This window comes from Carassius auratus, chromosome 13, assembly GCF_003368295.1.
Source record: "Carassius auratus strain Wakin chromosome 13, ASM336829v1, whole genome shotgun sequence".
Lineage (NCBI taxonomy): Eukaryota > Metazoa > Chordata > Actinopteri > Cypriniformes > Cyprinidae > Carassius > Carassius auratus.
The window spans coordinates 731325-749260 of record NC_039255.1 but is presented as its reverse complement, the minus strand read 5'-3'; the positions used below and the strand labels follow the sequence as shown (position 1 = coordinate 749260).

At 38.3% G+C, this 17936-nt stretch overlaps 1 protein-coding gene across 6 annotated transcripts in view; it reads left to right on the top strand.

Moving 5' to 3' along the window:
- adgrb3 (adhesion G protein-coupled receptor B3) overlaps positions 1 to 17936 on the top strand; it is a 151403-nt gene that overhangs the window by 59491 nt on the left and 73976 nt on the right. For 4 of the 6 annotated variants that reach the window (XM_026277708.1, XM_026277707.1, XM_026277706.1 and 1 more), the window contains 4 exons: positions 2956 to 3066; positions 6267 to 6428; positions 9090 to 9254; positions 11161 to 11325. In XM_026277708.1, coding sequence (XP_026133493.1) covers positions 2956 to 3066; positions 6267 to 6428; positions 9090 to 9254; positions 11161 to 11325 — 603 coding nt within the window. The remainder of the gene's footprint in view (positions 1 to 2955; positions 3067 to 6266; positions 6429 to 9089; positions 9255 to 11160; positions 11326 to 17936) is intronic. The other 2 variants (XM_026277709.1, XM_026277710.1) reach the window with 2 other exon arrangements.

Sequence of the window (17936 nt, the reverse complement as noted above, 5' to 3'; positions counted from 1 at the left end):
TTGGATGTGTTTTCTCTGATACCGAAGTATATTGCTTGTGTCCCAAAATATATTTTGTCATCCCTTGCTGGAAAGACCAGAATAAACTAGCCTGGCTTTTTTTTTTTCTGGTTTGTGCTGTGTCGATACTACTCTAGCTGGAGAGCAGTGGAAGTTAATGAACTAATTAGCTGACATAATGAGAGCACCAGCAATCCCACAATATATACTGATGACCACTGGTATTTTCAGCTGAGAAAATGAAGATTACAGCTTCAGTTATCCGAGGTACAAGCCTGGTGTTAAAGGGACAGTTCTCTCGAAAAATCATGATTTAATCACACTCATGTTGTTCCAAACCTGTGTTACATTCTTTTGTGAAATGCAAAAGACGATATTTTGAATGGTCCATAATAGTATTGGAAACCATTGATTTTCATTTTATGTTCCACAGAAGAACGAAAGACATACTGGTTTCAAATGAGATGAGGGTGAGAGAATAATGACAGATTTTTTTTACATGAGCTATTCCCTAAAGAGCTATTTTCAATTGTCTTTTATATTTTTTAAATTATAGTTATGTCTGCTGTGAAATATGTAGACAATTTTTGTCTGCAGCCACCTGAAGAAATCAAAAAGTATTCCTCAAATCTCTTAATTCGTCAGTGTCTAACTATGAATCTGGTCGAAACATTTAGTAACATTGTATTGCACTTATGGTATGGTGTATTTTTAATCAATTCATTTGTATGCTTATGTTTTTGTCTATTGACTAATTTCTACTAGACAAAATATTAACTGGGAAACTGTCGCGTTGTTCTCATATTAAAGTTCCGTTTAAGAAATTATCTTCTCTTTTACTCATGAGCTCCCCTTGCTGCTCCCAGTGACATCTAAATTTCTTGTCCCTGTGTCTGAAGGTGTCATATTTCATTTGAGAGCTAGCATAGGTTATGATTTTCAGTTAGAAATTACTCAAATATAAGTCATTTCTTCACACAAAGCTATCGAAAAACTTCAGAAGACCTGGAATATATAGCACAGGAGATGTATGGACTACTTTTATGATGCATTTATTCCATTTTAGAGCTAGACAGCACATGCTACAATGCCGGCATTCTTCAAATTGTAACTTTTTCTGTTCCACGGAAGAAGAGAAAGTTGTGGGTTTGGAACAACATGATTAAATTATGATAGCATGTTCATTATCTTAGGTGAGATACTACTTAGGTGAGATAGTAAAGGAAGAGCCCACCCCAAAAAAGACATTTGCTGAAAACTTGCTAAAACATATCTAAGATGAGTTTGTTTCTTCATCAAAACGGATCTTCTGCAGTAAATGGTGTTGTCAGAATAAGTACTTACAGCTGATTAAAACATCCAGTCCATCAATTAATGTCAATTAAACATTATTTTTAAGGTTTATTAACTTAAACGGTCACTTCTGGCCAATGAGCTCAAAATCCACCAACATTGGTTTGTAACTCTTGTGGATCTCTGCATATTTCTCTAAAGCAGCAAAATGTAGAACATACCTTATTTATAACCCATACACACATTCCCACTTGTAACATCTTCAAATGCAGTTCCAGTGTGGCATTGTGTCAGGGAAATAAAAATGTGTTGCTTGAGGACAGCCCCTTGCACCCACACTAATGTTTTTGTGACTTATGTTGCAGAGTGACATTGCTATAATTTATACAGTATGTTCTGTTCTGTGGGCATGGGCGAGGCAGTGCTTTGAATTTGTTTTCATTTTTTATTTATTTATTTATTTATTTTAAGTTGTACTGGAGAAAGCAGAAAGGGAGTGGGGAAATGCTCTGGGCCCACCTGGGTCAAGGACAGAGCCATAAACATGTGAATGACCGAATGGCTCTTGGAGGCCTGAAGTCTTCTGCATTATACTCAGTGTAGCTTTTAAACACAGCCTTTCACCTCAAACCTTTACTTCTCGCTGTTGTAACATCAAGGTTTCTGTTTTTAGGGTGTTAAACTTGAGGTAAAGGACATCGTGCCTTCTTTTACCTCTCACATCAGTGAAGTAATTCCCAATTAGCAATGGAAGCATGGCTGTGTCTTACTGCTTTTGATCTGTTTCAACTCCATCTATAAAGCATGCACTGAAAACAAGACTGCAACCCCCTAAAGATAAAAAGAAATGTTTTATACATGGATCGAGACAAGTAAAAATAGAAGGGAGATTCTAAAAGGTTAACGGTTACGCTCCCAGTGAGGCTTTTCGGATGGGGACATTTGTTTGTTTTCTGACAAAACAGTTCAAATGAATGAATTGATTCTGATAAGAACAAAGAGAAATTAGCCATATTGTTGTGCTGAAAAGAGTGTAATTAATCCAAAATGAGTGATACACAGCTTAGCATACAATTGCGAGATAATTCATCTTTTGATATTCTGATAGTTATAACAGCACATAATTCCTTTACTAATTCTGGGTCTTAACTAACTAATTATTCCAAAAGCCTGGATCTGTTGCAGGCACTGTGGATCAATCTAGCATGTCCATGACACCCCTTCCCTCGCCACACCCCCCTTCCTTCCTCTGTGGCTTTCCAACGGCTTTCACATTTTCTTTTCTCTTTTTTTATCCTTTCTTTCTTTTTTTTTTTGGGAGGGGAGGGGTGGAGGTTAATTCAATCTTGTTAAAAAGCTAATGTAAGTTGATTTTGCATGTGTTTCTATGTGTCATAGCTGTGCTTCTAAGCTCAATTAATACTCCCAGCTCACCACTGATAAACCGTTCTGTGCACTGTTGTTTGCTTTCCTAGAAAGGCTAAAGCTAAAGTACAAGAGTGACAAGTAAAGTAAAGTTGTCCATGTGTGATATCCTTTTATTTTGTCTTAAAACCATGTACTGCGAGCCACCTGTGCTAAGCTCTTTTTCCCTTTTCTCTCTCTCTTTCTGAAGATTTTGTATCAAAGTCTAGTTTTCATGAACCTCTATTCTGTCCCTAGAATATGGAATGATCGGAGAACATACTGTAAAAAGTCAGCGGCCAAGATCAGTACATGACACAAAGGGCCTACAGGAGCGAGATGAATCTGCTAAATTTATGGCACAAACTGGTAATACAATAGTTATGCTTCTTTCTTTTCCAATGTAAACTAAACTTAATTTTCATCTTAAGTCACTTGCATGCTATCTTCTGTACTGCACCTTTAAGTGGCAATGTTTATTTACCATATTTATTTTTTTGTCCCTCTTCCACTTAGTAAATACAGAGGAAAAAATGACAAAATTGGCCATTTCTCCAAATTGATACCATGCTCAATTGGACTTCTGGTTTCTATTTGTTTTGATGGATTTGAAGGCTTTTTTTAAACCACTAAAAGCAATAAATATAGGCCAGACTTGTTAAAACAGAGATTAATTAAGTGACAATTAAATGGTAAACATTTAACACTAAACATTTGTGGTTATCCAGCTGTTTAGAGGTGAAATAACCCTTATATATTACCTTTTAAAGTGCCAAAAAAAAAAAACAAGGCCTGTAGAAACTAAGATTTTTTCCTTTTATTTTCCTTTGCTTTAATTTCCCTGTTTTTCTTTTTTGATTTCATTTGTTTCCTGCATGTACTCTAGATGATCTGTAGCTATTATGGGGAGGGACGTTAAGCAGCCATCTTATTTTGTTTTAAGTTTTGCACCTTTTGTATATTTGTGACATTTGTGTAGCACTTAATATCATTTAAGTTGCAAATCATTGTGCATACTAAACCTTAACAACCTTGTTTCCATTCCAATCAGTCATTTATGTGTTTATTTATTTCCATTTATAAATGAAAATCGGTACAGAATGTCATTCATCCTGCATTTAGTTTCTCATTTCAGATTGTCTGATTTGTTGTACCACTTCATCCAGAGTTGATCCACCTTTCGATCTAATCTAATCTCTGAGAATGGCAGAGGAAATTGTCCATATGTACCCAAGGTCATTGCCAGTAGTTTCTCAAGATGTTAGAACAAACAAACCAGTCTTCAGTGTACAAGCAAACAAAAATGTGCATACATTTTGAGCATACAAGCCTACATTATTTAATGCTCATAAGGCTTTAACTGAACTGTTTTAACAAGATTTGACTTAAAAATAATAAAAATGAATAAAACTTAATGATATCAATTATTAAATGTTTAAGTTAAATATATTCCTTCTCATACTATCCCTTTATTCAGCATCACATGGCAATTGGATTGTTATATTGTGGATATTGGTAAAGTGCTTTTAGGGAGACAGTTTTCGTACATGTCAAATTCTCTGGAAATCAAATGTCTTTTATTAGTGCTTGGTCTGGCCATGCAATTGCTCATTGGGAATTACAGGCGATCCAGAGTGTAAAATTTAGTGAACAGATATAAAACACAAAGCTAATCTCAAAAATGTGTTTGCCAGAAAGCAGCCTATGCTTTCAAACCAACAATTATATGAACTTTATTCAGTAATCCTGTATTCTAATGCCAGCAAACAATGCCAATGATTGAATTGACATTACAGTTGGTAAATCATAATCTTTCCAGCTCAGAACCATAATCAACGGGTATTTCTAACAGCTTTGATTGTTTGGATTTTACAAAAAAAAGTTCTTACATCAAGTGATTCTCAAATGTGACTAGCTCTGCCGAAAATTGCAGTGATCTGCTGAATATGCTGGGGGACATGCAAACCATCCCCTTTTTTCTCTACAATCTTCAATTCTAATTGATTTCGCTTCAAAGAGTCAAGAAGCTTTAGCATAAATCCAGAAGATCTGAGATCTAAAAGAGTGAAGCGCAGTCTAGACAGCGGGCCAGAGGTCTGTTCTTCTGTGCAGCTTTAGTTAGTAGAAAACTAACTCCCATCAAAGATCATTCTCTAACTTTTAGAAGCCATGTTGCATGCATTCTGCATAGTTTACCATATTTTATATATTTCATCTATTAGTTTGTTTGCCTTTTTCCTTTCAGTTTATTTCATCTAATTGGTTGCATGTATGATTTTAAAATATAAATATGAATTTAAACCTTAGTACTTTTAGGATGCTAATATAATAAAAGCTTCAATTATGATATGTATTTTGTAGCCACATATTCAAATGGATATGATCCTGTTTTGAATATGCATAGATGTATCAATGTATAAATGCCAATCAGGTTTTGATCTAAATCTTTCAATATATTTGTAGATTGTATTATGTTTAATGCCGTTATTATGTATGGGCCATCCACCAGGACAAGTTTGCACATTTGTGCCTCTAGAAATCTTCCTTCCTGCAGAGTTTAACTGTGTCTGAAACCAAAGGCAGATTTTGCTTCCCAGTCAGTCAATGATTAAACAGACAACATGTCCGTATGAAAGTACTTCCTAAGTAAACTGGTGTGAAACCGCACCATAATGTCATATATAATGATTTAGATCAAATTCAAGTGGGCTTAGAAATAACCTAATGAATATTTAATGCTTTTTTCTCAGCTGAAATGGAATCACAAGTTATTCAGTTTTAAATGTCATTATAAGTTATAAATTATATTTATAAACTAAACTTTTGTAATGCTCTGTCAGGCAAAATGTTTATTTCTTTAAGCAACTGCACACAGAGGATAGTAAGAAATAAGTAGGTACAGTTCACTCAAAAATTAATAACTCATCAGTTATTACACTCATGTCATTACAGACCGGAATGACCTTCTTCTGTGGAACAAAAAAGAAGATATTTTGAAACATGCCCATTATTTATGTATGTTTTGTCCATACAGTGCAAGTCAGTAATGTCAAGTGTTATTCTGAAATGCACTAAATTTCATTTAATGGACAAAAGCGGCTGAAAAATTATTTCAAATAGAAGTAAATGACATGACTGTGGGTAAATGAAGACTCATTTTTGAGTGAACGGTTCCTTTAAGAGCAGACCATTTCTGATTAAATTAAACTAAGTAGACAGGATGTTGGCATTTTTCCAGTCTTGGAAAACCAAACACATCTAAACCAAGCTAATCAAGGATTTAAATGAATATGTGTGTTTGAGTTGAACTCTGCAGAAAAGTAGATCTCTATGTGAAGGACTGGGTGTCTCTGCTCTTGGACATTGAAAGTCATTCAGGCAGGATCATATCAAATAAGGCCTGATGCTCCTTTTGAGCTCATCCCAATTGCTCTTGGAGCCTTTAAGATTTACTGTGGCTTCTTAGTATGTAACTTAGTGAGGCCCTTCCTGCTCCTACTGGCTCCACCCCCTCGGGGTGTCACATGACCATGTTACTGCTTTTAACTGGTGTCACCCTTCTCCTACAGGTGACCCTGGTGCTGAGGAGTGGTCCCAGTGGAGCTCTTGCTCAGTTACATGCGGTCAAGGGTCGCAGGTGCGAACAAGAACATGTGTCTCACCATACGGATCACACTGCAGCGGCCCTTTAAGAGAATCCAGGGTGTGCAATAACACTGCCCCCTGCCCAGGTAGTGTTAGTCACAGACACTGGACTGTCCTTCAGAATCTGTATCTTTCATCATTCAGGGCTGTCATTTTCCACTTGTTTGCTGTTATTGCTTCATGTTAGATTTTTTATGTGCAATGTATTATTATAATTTTCAGAATTATTATTTATCTGTGTCTGCTCTGATTTTTCCACTTGTGTATTTAGTCATTCATCTTGTCATTTGTTTGGTTTATGTTGCTTCATCAATTTTCTATTTCTTTTGCCACTCTTTTCATGTCCCTCTTCACAATGTGTGACTTAGCAGAATTTTTTATATAATTCCAACACAAACCTTGCTGTAATACGAAGCGAGAGAGTGTTTATTGGTGCATGCAGATGTAAAATGTAGAAGAAAGGTGAAAAAGACTAATATATCCCCTTGTGGCCAGAAAAGCGACCTGGATTACCTTCTCTTTTTAAAATCTTTAATTACTGGAGGTATCGACCTTTAATTAATCATTTTCTGAGGTGCCATCTTAATGGAGTTGAGCTCAACGATACTTTAGCACCATTGAACTTGCTGTCACGGGCTAACTGGATTTTTATTTCGAGTAAAGGGCGTGAAAAGAGGCTTGTTGTCCCCCCATCACGAGCTTTGAAAATGCAGTTCAGCTCTTTTAGGACTTTTGGTATTGGTAAATTAATGCTGTTTACACGTTACCTCACAAGCATTGAAGTAAAAGGGCATGAAAAGAGACTTGTTTTGTTTACACCATTAGCTCTAAAACTGGCAATTCAGCTCTTTAAGACTTTTTATATGGCTAGATCAATGTGGTTTACACAGCAAATAAAATAAATAAATGATTATTCATAGTGAAACCATAGGTAGTTTTAATAATTTAGTTGATAAACAGCAATCTTTGACCATGATATAGACATATATCATGGTCAAAGACATATATATTTAGACATATACTGTTTATATATATATCCAGTTTGGTGTTGGAAATGGCTTGGAGGCACATATAAATGACATAAGGCTAGACCAGAGTTTAAGGGTTTGGAAATAAGACCACCATGTCTCTTGAATGATCAAATAAAACTATTTATTCCCCTTCTAGTCTAGCTTGGACAGCAGCCTAATTGAGCACAACATTGCTTTTCTTTTGAGGGCAACCCTTATTTACATCATTTTACTGTGATTTGCAGCAAAATAAAAGCATTAGGGGAATAGGTTATGTACTAGTACACAAGGCTTTCACACTAGGGTATGTGTTTTATAGATTAGTTAATGTAGCCAGCTGCATATATAGAGAAATTCAAAATAAAAATGCAACTCATCCCAGTGAATCCACATTCCCCTCTAGACATCTTTTGAGAACAAATCATTTTATTTTTTTTTTATTTTATTTTTTTATTGAATATCAAGTATTTATCAAACACAGTCCATAAAATTAGCAAAAATGTCCTCAAAGGAAATAATTTTGATAGAGTAAAATAAATAGGATAATTTGTTGTCTTGGATAGTTTTTTCCTTGGTTTTCATTGATGAGGGGACGTCAAAAAAGTTGACTATGTTGGCTGACTATGTTGTATCTTATACTACCAGTCAATAATATATTGAAAATACAGTAAAATCAGAATTATTGTACAATATTATGACAATTAAAAATCATTGTTTTCTATTATTTATATATTAGCATGTAATACATTTTTCTTATGGTTAAGCCGAATTTCCAGCAGCCATTACTCCAGTCTTTAGTGTCACATGATCCTTCAGAAATCATTATAGGATTCTGATTTGGTTCTCAAGTGACATCTTATGATGATCAAATTTGAAATCAAAAATATTAAGCATCTTTGCTGAATATAAGTATTAATTTCTTTGGTATTGTAGCTAACTTCAAATACATTAGCACAAAAGTACTGTAAAACTGGATGTACAGACTTTGTAGACTAAAAAAAAAAAAAAAATCCTTTATTTTGCTATTCCATTAAAACCAATTTTTGGTTTACAAACCACTAGTCCATCTGTATACCTTTAATTACAAGTCAAAAGAATGGCATTTGTTTTGTGACATCGCCTTTTATCTTTATAGATGAGAGTCCAAAAGTAAATAAAAAAGCTTCCTGTTAATGGCTGTCATTGAGCTGGTTTTTGTAAAGTCTGGCTTTCCATGAGTGCTTTAACGAGAGTTGGTTTTTAATTAATGCTCTTTGAGTGGGATTGGAGTTTTCATTATACAGTAAGAGCATTAGAGAGGGGGATTTGATGTTTGGAGGGGAAACGGTGCCCAGCAGTCTTGACACTGATGACTGGATTTAGCCCCAGTAAGTGTGCGTGCAGAACACACACCTGGGACTTTGATAAGTAAGCTAAGAGAGCTGAGACGAATTCAGCGCGGCTGCGGCAGCCCTCCCGGCACGTTTTTCATCACACTAAAACAAAAGAATGTCATCAGCCGTGGTGCTAGGGATGGGGGTGGAGTGGTATGGGATTGGTAAAGGTAAATTGTTAAGAAAAGGGGAAATGATACAGTTGTTTGGATTCATTGCGGCTGTGTAACAGCTGTTGATAAACAGGCTCACTGAGTCAATGCTGGAGGTGTTTCACTGCTGCATTTGAATGAGGATGCGTGTGGGGGTGTGTGCATGCCATGAGCAGTGTGTATGTGTCTTAACTCTTATCCTCTTTTGGCAGTGCACGGTGTGTGGGAAGAGTGGTCTCCATGGAGCCTCTGCTCTTTCACCTGTGGGCGGGGTCATCGCACCCGCACTAGGGCGTGCGCTCCACCCCAGCACGGAGGAAGAGCGTGTGAGGGACCCGAGACCCAGAGCAAACTCTGCAACATTGCCCTCTGCCCAGGTCTGTGTGCTTCAGATGCAATGCTTTCTCCCATCCTCATTCTCATCTCGCCTCATCCTGTCTCATCTTGCTTCACCTTATCTGTTCTCGTTTCCTTTTCTCCTCTTGTCTCTAACCTACTGTTCAATTCTGTATTGTTTTCTTCTATTATTTTCCATTCTTCTTGTCTTATCCCATCTGCTATTCCTGTGCTTTTCTCTTCTTGTCTTTCCTTTTGTCCTCTGTTCTTTTCTCATCTCGTCTCTCGTCTCTACTGAGTCATTCTCTCTTTTTTCCGAATCTGATGCCTCCATGTTCCCCTGAGCCTTTTGCTTTTCTAGCCATTCTCTAACTGTAATCAATTTTGTTGTAAATTGAAGACCACTCCACTAATTTGGATGTGGTTATGAGCCACCGTCCTCCGAGAATGATTTGGTGAAATTAAGCCTGACATGGAAGCCCCTCAATGTTTGAACCCATCTATAAAGAATCAAAGCTCATATCACATGGAGGTAGCTCTGGGGAGTAAGCAGCAGCTGCCAGCGGTGGAACATTACAGGATCAATTACGGAATAGTTTATTACGTGGGACAGAGAGGGAATGGATGTGTTCACAAGGCTTCTTGGCATGTTGAAAGCAGCTATGTGTGGCGTGCAATAAAACCCACAAGGCTGAGAGAAACACAGTTTCAAACTCAACCTATTATAGAGCTAAACTAAAAATTGCATAAGCACAATTGCCTGTGAATGATAGCCACTTAGAGTTTCTATAAACTATAGATGGGTAAGTACTGTAACAGACTGTCTAATCTTGGTTATTGTTGGTCTCATGCTTTAAAAGTCTTATCCCATTCGGCAAAAAAAGATGCAATTAGCCCCACTTAACACCTCTGTGTTGTGTTTTTTAGCACGAACTCACCCAGAGCTTGTGCTGTTGCCAGATTCTGGCGTGCATATTTTGGTCTGAGGCTTTTAAAGTTGACCTCAGAGCTCAGGTGTGATAAAAAGCCTCCACTGTTTTCAACAGATTTCTTCTGGATTGTAAGTGGAACGAACCACTAGCCCAATATATTCACCGGCTAGTTAGTGAGCCTCACTTAGGCAGTATTATTACCTCTTTCCTTGGGGCTAATGGCAGTAGTCGTAATTCCAAATGTATATCTTTTTTTCTCTTTCTCTTTCTCTTTCTCTTTCTCTCTGTTTCATATATCATATCTGTCCTAATCCTGATTGTATTCTAATTGAAGCACTCATATTCAAATCATTGTGAATTTTTCAATGCTAGCAGAAATTACAAAGAAGGAAATGTTCCATATATGAGAAAGTTAACCTGAAAGGTGAAATGTGTAATTTCTGTTCCAAGCAGAATTACAGATAAAACTTGATTATTACATATCTATAGAAAAAAAATATGAAGGGTTCTTGCAGGGGCTGAAGGTACCAACCTGGTGCAAGATTGTTGTGGGTAGTTTCCTGAGCATTGCTATGTGATTGATTAGGTGTTCTTTTTTTATTTTTAGCATGTTGCAATGAGGTTGTTAAGTTGTTCTATGTGGGGGCTAGTTGTACCCCTGCAAATGAAATACTAAAACACCACTAATGTTTTTAAACATTTACATTTATGCATATGTGAAAAGCTTTTACCCACACCCTTTTGCACTAAAAAGGTATGCATTTTATTACTTAATGCATTCTCTGGGAATCAAACCCATGACCTGTTGCAAGCAACATGCTTTGTTATTTGAGTAGGTGTTATGCTAAGTAGGACCAGACAAATGGTTGCAGTTCAATTTGGTACCACTAGTGGCACAGTAATTACACACTTCACCTTATATTTGCACAATATGGCAGGTAAATTCAACTTAATCAGAAGATGCTAAACCTAAATTTTCCAAACCCAGCTTACTTACTTTTCCCAAAATTGTCAGTGGATGGGCAGTGGCAGGAGTGGAGTGCATGGAGTGATTGCTCGGTGACCTGTGCCAACGGAACGCAACAGCGAAAGAGGCAGTGCTCAGCGGCTGCTCATGGTGGATCTGAGTGCAGAGGACACTGGGCGGAGAGCAGAGAATGCTCCAACCCTGAATGCACAGGTACGACTCAGGATCCTTCTAAATCTCATTAACTCAAAACAAAATCAAGGTGTATATTTTTCTTTCAGTATTTTTTAAGGGATTTTCTCTCTTGAAAATCCAAAGAGGAGAAAAATAAATACCTTTTAGCAGTAGGACAGTTTTAATAACCCCATGAATCTGATAAACATGTTTATTATAGAGCACTGCAGTGAATACATATTTTTGTAGGCTATATGGTAAGTTAGCATTAACCTGGTCTCCTTCGATACTACACTTGTACTGCGTCTGCTAAGACGCTATGGGAAAAAGCTTTTTTTCACCTGAACTGAAGCCTTTTTTCAATCATGCAGTGAAACTGCAAATAAAAATCAAACCAATGGCTTGGCAGTGGAGCTGCACGAGCCTATGGTGACAAAGCCCCCCAAAGCCGGTCAGAATGGGCAAGGCATTTGGCTATATAAGTGGGCGTTCCCCACAGGATTCTCAGATTTCTTCTCCTTTAGCGACAACTATGCTCAATGCTGATTCGAAGCCTGCTCGCCATTGACACACCTTTGCAGCTGGAATTGGGACCTCTCAGCATGGCTGACCTGCTTTCCCGCTGCTTCAGGGACGCAGCAGTTCTGGTCCTTTTCCCCTGCCGCCATCTGGCAATTCTAAAAGAGCTTACTAAAAGATCAAACTGGCATTGTTGCAAATGGCGGGTCATTACCAGTGTTGTGGGTAACGCGTTACAAAGTAACGCGTTAGAGTACTCTAATTACTTTTTTCCTGAAATTTGTAACTTAACGCGTTAGTTTCGTGCGTAAGTAATCAGTAACTTCGTTATTTTTTTAAAAAAAGTAATCCGTTATTTTAAGGAAAGGAAAATCCCGACTGCAGCCTGCTTTTTGTCAGACAGTAGTCCTAGGTCTACTGTGCCACCTGCGGATGTACAGTATCAGCGGAGCCGAAGCTCTGTGATCGTAAAGGCAATGGCTGTGATGCGTCTGTGCCCTGCGCCTGACCCTGTGTGTGTGGGGGGGTTTTTTTTCGAACTCCCGGCAAGATGGCAGAGAGGACAGCGTTTGGTTTATGGAAGTACGCACATTATTTTCAATTTGTCAAATGAAAAAGAAAAGAACATAACGGTAAAATGCACACTCTGCTTTGGTGAAAAGCTTCTGTCGACCGCCAAAAATTCTACCTCAAATTTAACGCTATGTTTTAATCACTACTTTGAAGAGTAAATGTAAGAGGACTGTGTTAAAGCGAATTTAGGCTTGTGACTGTGAGTGACACTTTAATAATAATTAGTTCGGCTATTAAGCGATTTGTCATTTGCCTGTGTGGCAGTGAAGGATTTAATTCGGTTTGTTATCATTTTTGTTTGACAGGCAGCTGTTAATTTCTGTAAGATCGTGGGCTGGCTGGTTGTTCATCATTTCTAAATGGATTTAAATCTGCAAGCCTGTTTAAGGTTGTGTTTACAAGTAAGCATACTTGTACTTTGATAACTGCATTATTTAAAGTTAAAGAAAAATCAGGAGTTATCTTGTGGTGCTCATAATATACAGTAGCCTAGGCTAACCGGGCTGGGTAGGTGCAAATTTTGATTAATAATATGTTCTGTGATAATAAATAAATAAAACGCCATGTGGAATAGCTGATTGCTGACTGTCTTTCCTGTTATTGTTATCCTGCAGTGTTAATTTAGTCGGATGACTGACGTTATTCACTGTCGGGAGTCACGACTTCTAGGTGCATTTAAAGGGGCCGGGGGCTGTGTCTGTCATGTGTGAGCCGCTGCAAACGGCTTTTAATTTTTGGTAACGCATGAGTACTCTAACGTGTTACTTTTATGAATAGGTAACGCTGTATCATAACTGATTACTTTTAATTGATGGTAACGTTGTAACCTAACTAACTACTTTCCAAAGTAACTATACCCAACACTGGTCATTACTGCGTATACCCTGCACTCCGATGACGGCCACAATGATTGAGTTTCCTGCTTGGGGAGATCCTACATGGAAGCTGTGCTTTTGGGAACTGAATGTTCTCACTGTGAGAACTTCAGTCCCACCTCTCTTCGCTCACAGATCACTTTCTTTTCAGAGAGCGACTCCACTCCTCGCACCCTCCTGTTTTCGGGGGAGAGGACTCGAGTGTCTGGCTGTGAGTGAGCTCACATCCGCTCAGATCCCATGTGCCTTGCCCTCCCCCCAGAGAGGGTCTGATCAGCATCCCTCTGCCAGTGTGCGAACGACCTGGTCTCATTTAGGGGAAGTGAGCAAAAGCTGCTTGATAAAAGCTTGTCATTAACAGCCTTGGATGCGGCGTAGCTGTTGGGCTCGATGACCGACCCTACCCCCTTGCCATTGTCCTTGCCCATCGCCGTTTAAGACAGGATGGATGATGAACTTAACTGTATCGTCTCAAAAGCGGGTTCAAAGAGCTAGGTTGGGGTGGTCTCTCCCAGAGGAGCCCTCTTGCAGTCATCTGGATGAATGGAACCTGCTGGGGTGCCGCCACGCCCCTAGTCAGCGTTTCTCTCCATTCTTCCAGAAGATCCATGACGAACTCACCAGATCGTGGAACGCTCCCTACTCCGCCCACCTCCACGTTTCATCGGCCCTCACTTCTATTGACGACACTGAAGAGAAGAGGTACGATAAGCTGCCTCACTTGGATGAGTCTATGGCCGTGCATCTCTGCCTGCCCATGGCTATTGGCTGGAGAACAAATGCCACTCACCCATCCAAGCTGTGGACCACTTCAGATCTCACTGGATGCACCTACATTTCAGCTAGACAAGTGGCTTCGGCGCTTCATTTAATGGTGGTCCTCCTGGTCTTTCAGGACAAGATCCTCACATCCTCAAATGAATCTGGCCTATACCCCGCGATCCTCCGGGAGCTGAGGAGCGCAAACTGACTTGGTTCTGTGCACCACAAACAACAAAGCTCAGGCGATTGGTAGATTGATGGCCAGCCTAAAATCCTCTTCCTTAATGCTCCAATGTCTCCCAATGTCTCCCAAGGATCTCTTCGGACCGGCAGTCGAAGGATTCACAGAGCGCTTCACGGAGGCACAGAAATCGTATTACAGCCCTGGTCCCCTGTAAGAGCTCTCGCTGGATGGAACAGGGTGTTACCATGCAATTGGTTTGCAGAAGGACAGTTGTCATGACAGATTCCTCCAGCACAGGTTGGGGAGCACTGTGCGAAGGCAAACCGACTTTTGGCCACTGGTCGAAGACAGAGAAAAGCTTCCACGTAAACTGCCTGGAAATGTGTCCTAAAAGGACACCACATGTCAGTGGTGTCCTACATAAATCACCAAGGAGGCCTCTCCTTGAAACATCTTTTCATTCTGGTACAGCACCTCCTGGAATGGGCTCAACTCAACCTGCGCTTGTTGAAAGCGGCGCATATAAGGAACAAATGTAATCAATAAGCAGACATGTTATCAATGAAAAATGACCCCTCAGAGGAATGGACGCCCCATCCGCAGAGGATTCAGAGGATCTGAGAGATCTTCAGCAAGGCAGAGGTAGAACTCTTCGCCTCAGGAAACAGCTCTCACTGCCTAATTTTTTACTCAAAGACCAAGTACGTGTTGGCCCACTATTGGCCCAAACTCCTTCTTTATGCAATTCCCCCGATTGCCCTAATCCCACAGGTTATCAGGTGAATCAGTGAACAAAATCACAAGGTTCTCCTGACTCAACTGTTGGTAGAAGCTGCGGGCCAATCGGTGGGCAGAAACAGCATCAGGAGGTTGAATCCGCCTCTTCCCCTAACCATACCTTCATGGGAACTTCCCACTGTGCTTTTGAGCCACTACAGTCTACCAACATTCAGTCACTATCGCTGAAGACTGCTCAGCTTCTAGCATCAGTAAAGCGAATAGGTTTGCTTCAGTCGAAGTAACCTGAGAATCCTGTGGCGGATGCCCGCTTATATACCCAGATGCCGTGCCCATTCTTTGTCACCATAGACTCGTGTAGTTCTGCCAAGCCATTGGTTCATTTTTTATACACGTCACGAAACAATGTATGTACTGTGGCCATGTTTTTTTTCTCTCAAAATATGAATAGAATATGCCAATGCATAAAGGACAGAAAAAAAATGTGTGTATTTGCTAAAAAATATGTCTGTACTTTCAAAAAAATATTTTTTATATTAATGTAATATTTTATAATATAGCATCAGATTTGGAAAAATTACCATAAAACTTTGATTTCTTTGATCCTAGGGTAACTACAGTATGATATCATATCAATGGTAAAGGCGCCTCTTCTATATACTGTATGTCAAGCATTAGCTCAAGTCTGTGTTGATAGACCCTAGCAGTGGGTATTGCTTGAGAACGCATACTCAGTATGCCTGGCAGGTATTTTTTTAAACACACTGGGGCCCCTCAGCATGATGCTTGTAAGCTGTAAGACTCTTGCTCTACATGGGTCATGATAACAGAGAGTCTCAGTGAGAAGCTGCTTACATGGTGAGACATGCTATATTGTAGCATCAAAGTTAAAAGGGAAGAAGTTTTGTTTATCATGTGCCTATACCACAGAGCATCGGATTGGTAAAAATTTTATGTTACATGAACTATTTATTTTCCAGAGTTCACATCTGAAATGTCTATATGAAGAGTTCATTTGCTAAAACAGATTTTTTGCTGTTGTTGTTTTCACATTTTTTTAAATCATGTTTTTTTTTTTTATGATGTTATCGTGTTTTCATTGTGTTTTATTGTATTAGTTAGCTGCATTTTTCTTGCAAATATTTAACCATGAAGTTTTGATATATGATATGAATATGTGAGATAAAAAGTCAAAACTACAAAAAATAACGTTATATATTTTTGCTTTTATTTTATTTATCATTTTTTAATTTTTGAATCACACATTGTGTCATTTCAGAACTATCAAAAAGGGTCAAAATTATTTATATTTATTTCAGTTGGCGTAGATTTTGACAAACAAATGCAAATCTTCTTACTGGATAGATGAAGGTCATTTAAGAGAAGCTTTATCTGTGATAATAGATAGACTGAGGATGAGAATTTTTTGCCATGAGTGGTAGAATATTTATTTGCTTGAATGCTTATACAAGTTCAGATATTAAGCCTTTTTTTAACTGGACCATTTGACACTTATATTGAGGTCGCTTGATTAAAAGATATTTTATGAAGCTCCATAGAGGTCAAATACTTTATCTCTCAGTGCTTTTATATGATTTGACCGTATTTATTGATTTCAGAATAACATTCCAGCAGCCTCCACATAGTCTAAATGTTAATGTAAATGTGTCCTTGAACACTAGTGTACATTCAGCACAGGTAAATGCTAGTTTACAGGTGAACATGTCCTTTCTCACACATGATTTATAGCACAGCTGAGGGCAACATCTGTCTTTTTTCATGTTTCCCTTTGCAATGGCAAGAAACAATATTTAACCCCGTTCATTAGATACCCATAAAATTTTCTGAAGCCTTTTAAAACTTTACCATAAAATGTGTTTCAGACTGGCAAAGTGAGGAAAATTATTATCCCAGTTGCAGGGCACCCTCACGCTCGTAAAGCAGAGACAAATATCAGATCATTGCAAGTATCTTGGTAATGATTTTATTAATTAAATCAAGAGCGAATTCTGCCAAAAGTCTAGTTTTATTGCATCTCTGGCCTCTAGAGCATGTCAACATGACAAGAAACTGGATGGTTTTTAATGCTCCAAACACTCATCTGCAAACGAGTGTGTTTTATAATGTTCCACGCTATATTTCTCGTAATTCTATAGCTTTCACAGAAGATGGCTCAAATAACTTTTTAAGAGTGCACAATCATCCACATAAAGATGTCATTGTCAAGCTTGAAAGAGATGGAATGAAAGAAACGATGAACAGAATGAGATAATCCACACATCTATGTAAAGGGATTGGACAAAATAATATGAACATCCATTATTATAGAGGTTAATATAATTTGTGTAGGTTGCCATTAAAGGGAATGCTGTGACTGTACTCTTTCCATATGTATTCTTTATAATGTACAGTGTCTAGCTGTGTCTAGCCTGTTTAGCAGGAGCATTTCTAACCTTAACAGCCCAAATGTTTAAAGTTTTAAGAAAAACTTTAACGTCTTTTCATTTTTGACTGTGTACAAAAAGCATGTCAAGCTATGTTCAGCAAAGAATAATAATTGGCATAAATAATTGGATGAAGGTGAATGATTGAAACCATTGGACATTTAGAAGGATTGTGTCCAAACAGCACAGAACTACTGCAGCAAATTGAAAGCAAACTTCAATATTCACCCTGACGACCCTGTTTGCACAAAAACTGACCATAGAAAACTTTACAAAGCCAACATCCATGAAAGAGCCGCAGTCACTAAAACTCTAATCACAGACACCAGTTCTGAAGTATGAAAATGATAGTGTCATGATGATAAAATCTCTGGAGCTGGAGCACCTAGATGAATTTCAACATCTACCCTGGCCATCTCAATACCTGACTTAATTATTATTCAATTATTGTGGCCAGTTCTGGAGAAAAGAGAAAGAAGCTGATTCCCAGTCCTCTAACAATTCTGAAGTAATTGGCATTTGTTCTGATAAATGAAATTCTACTGGAGACTATTT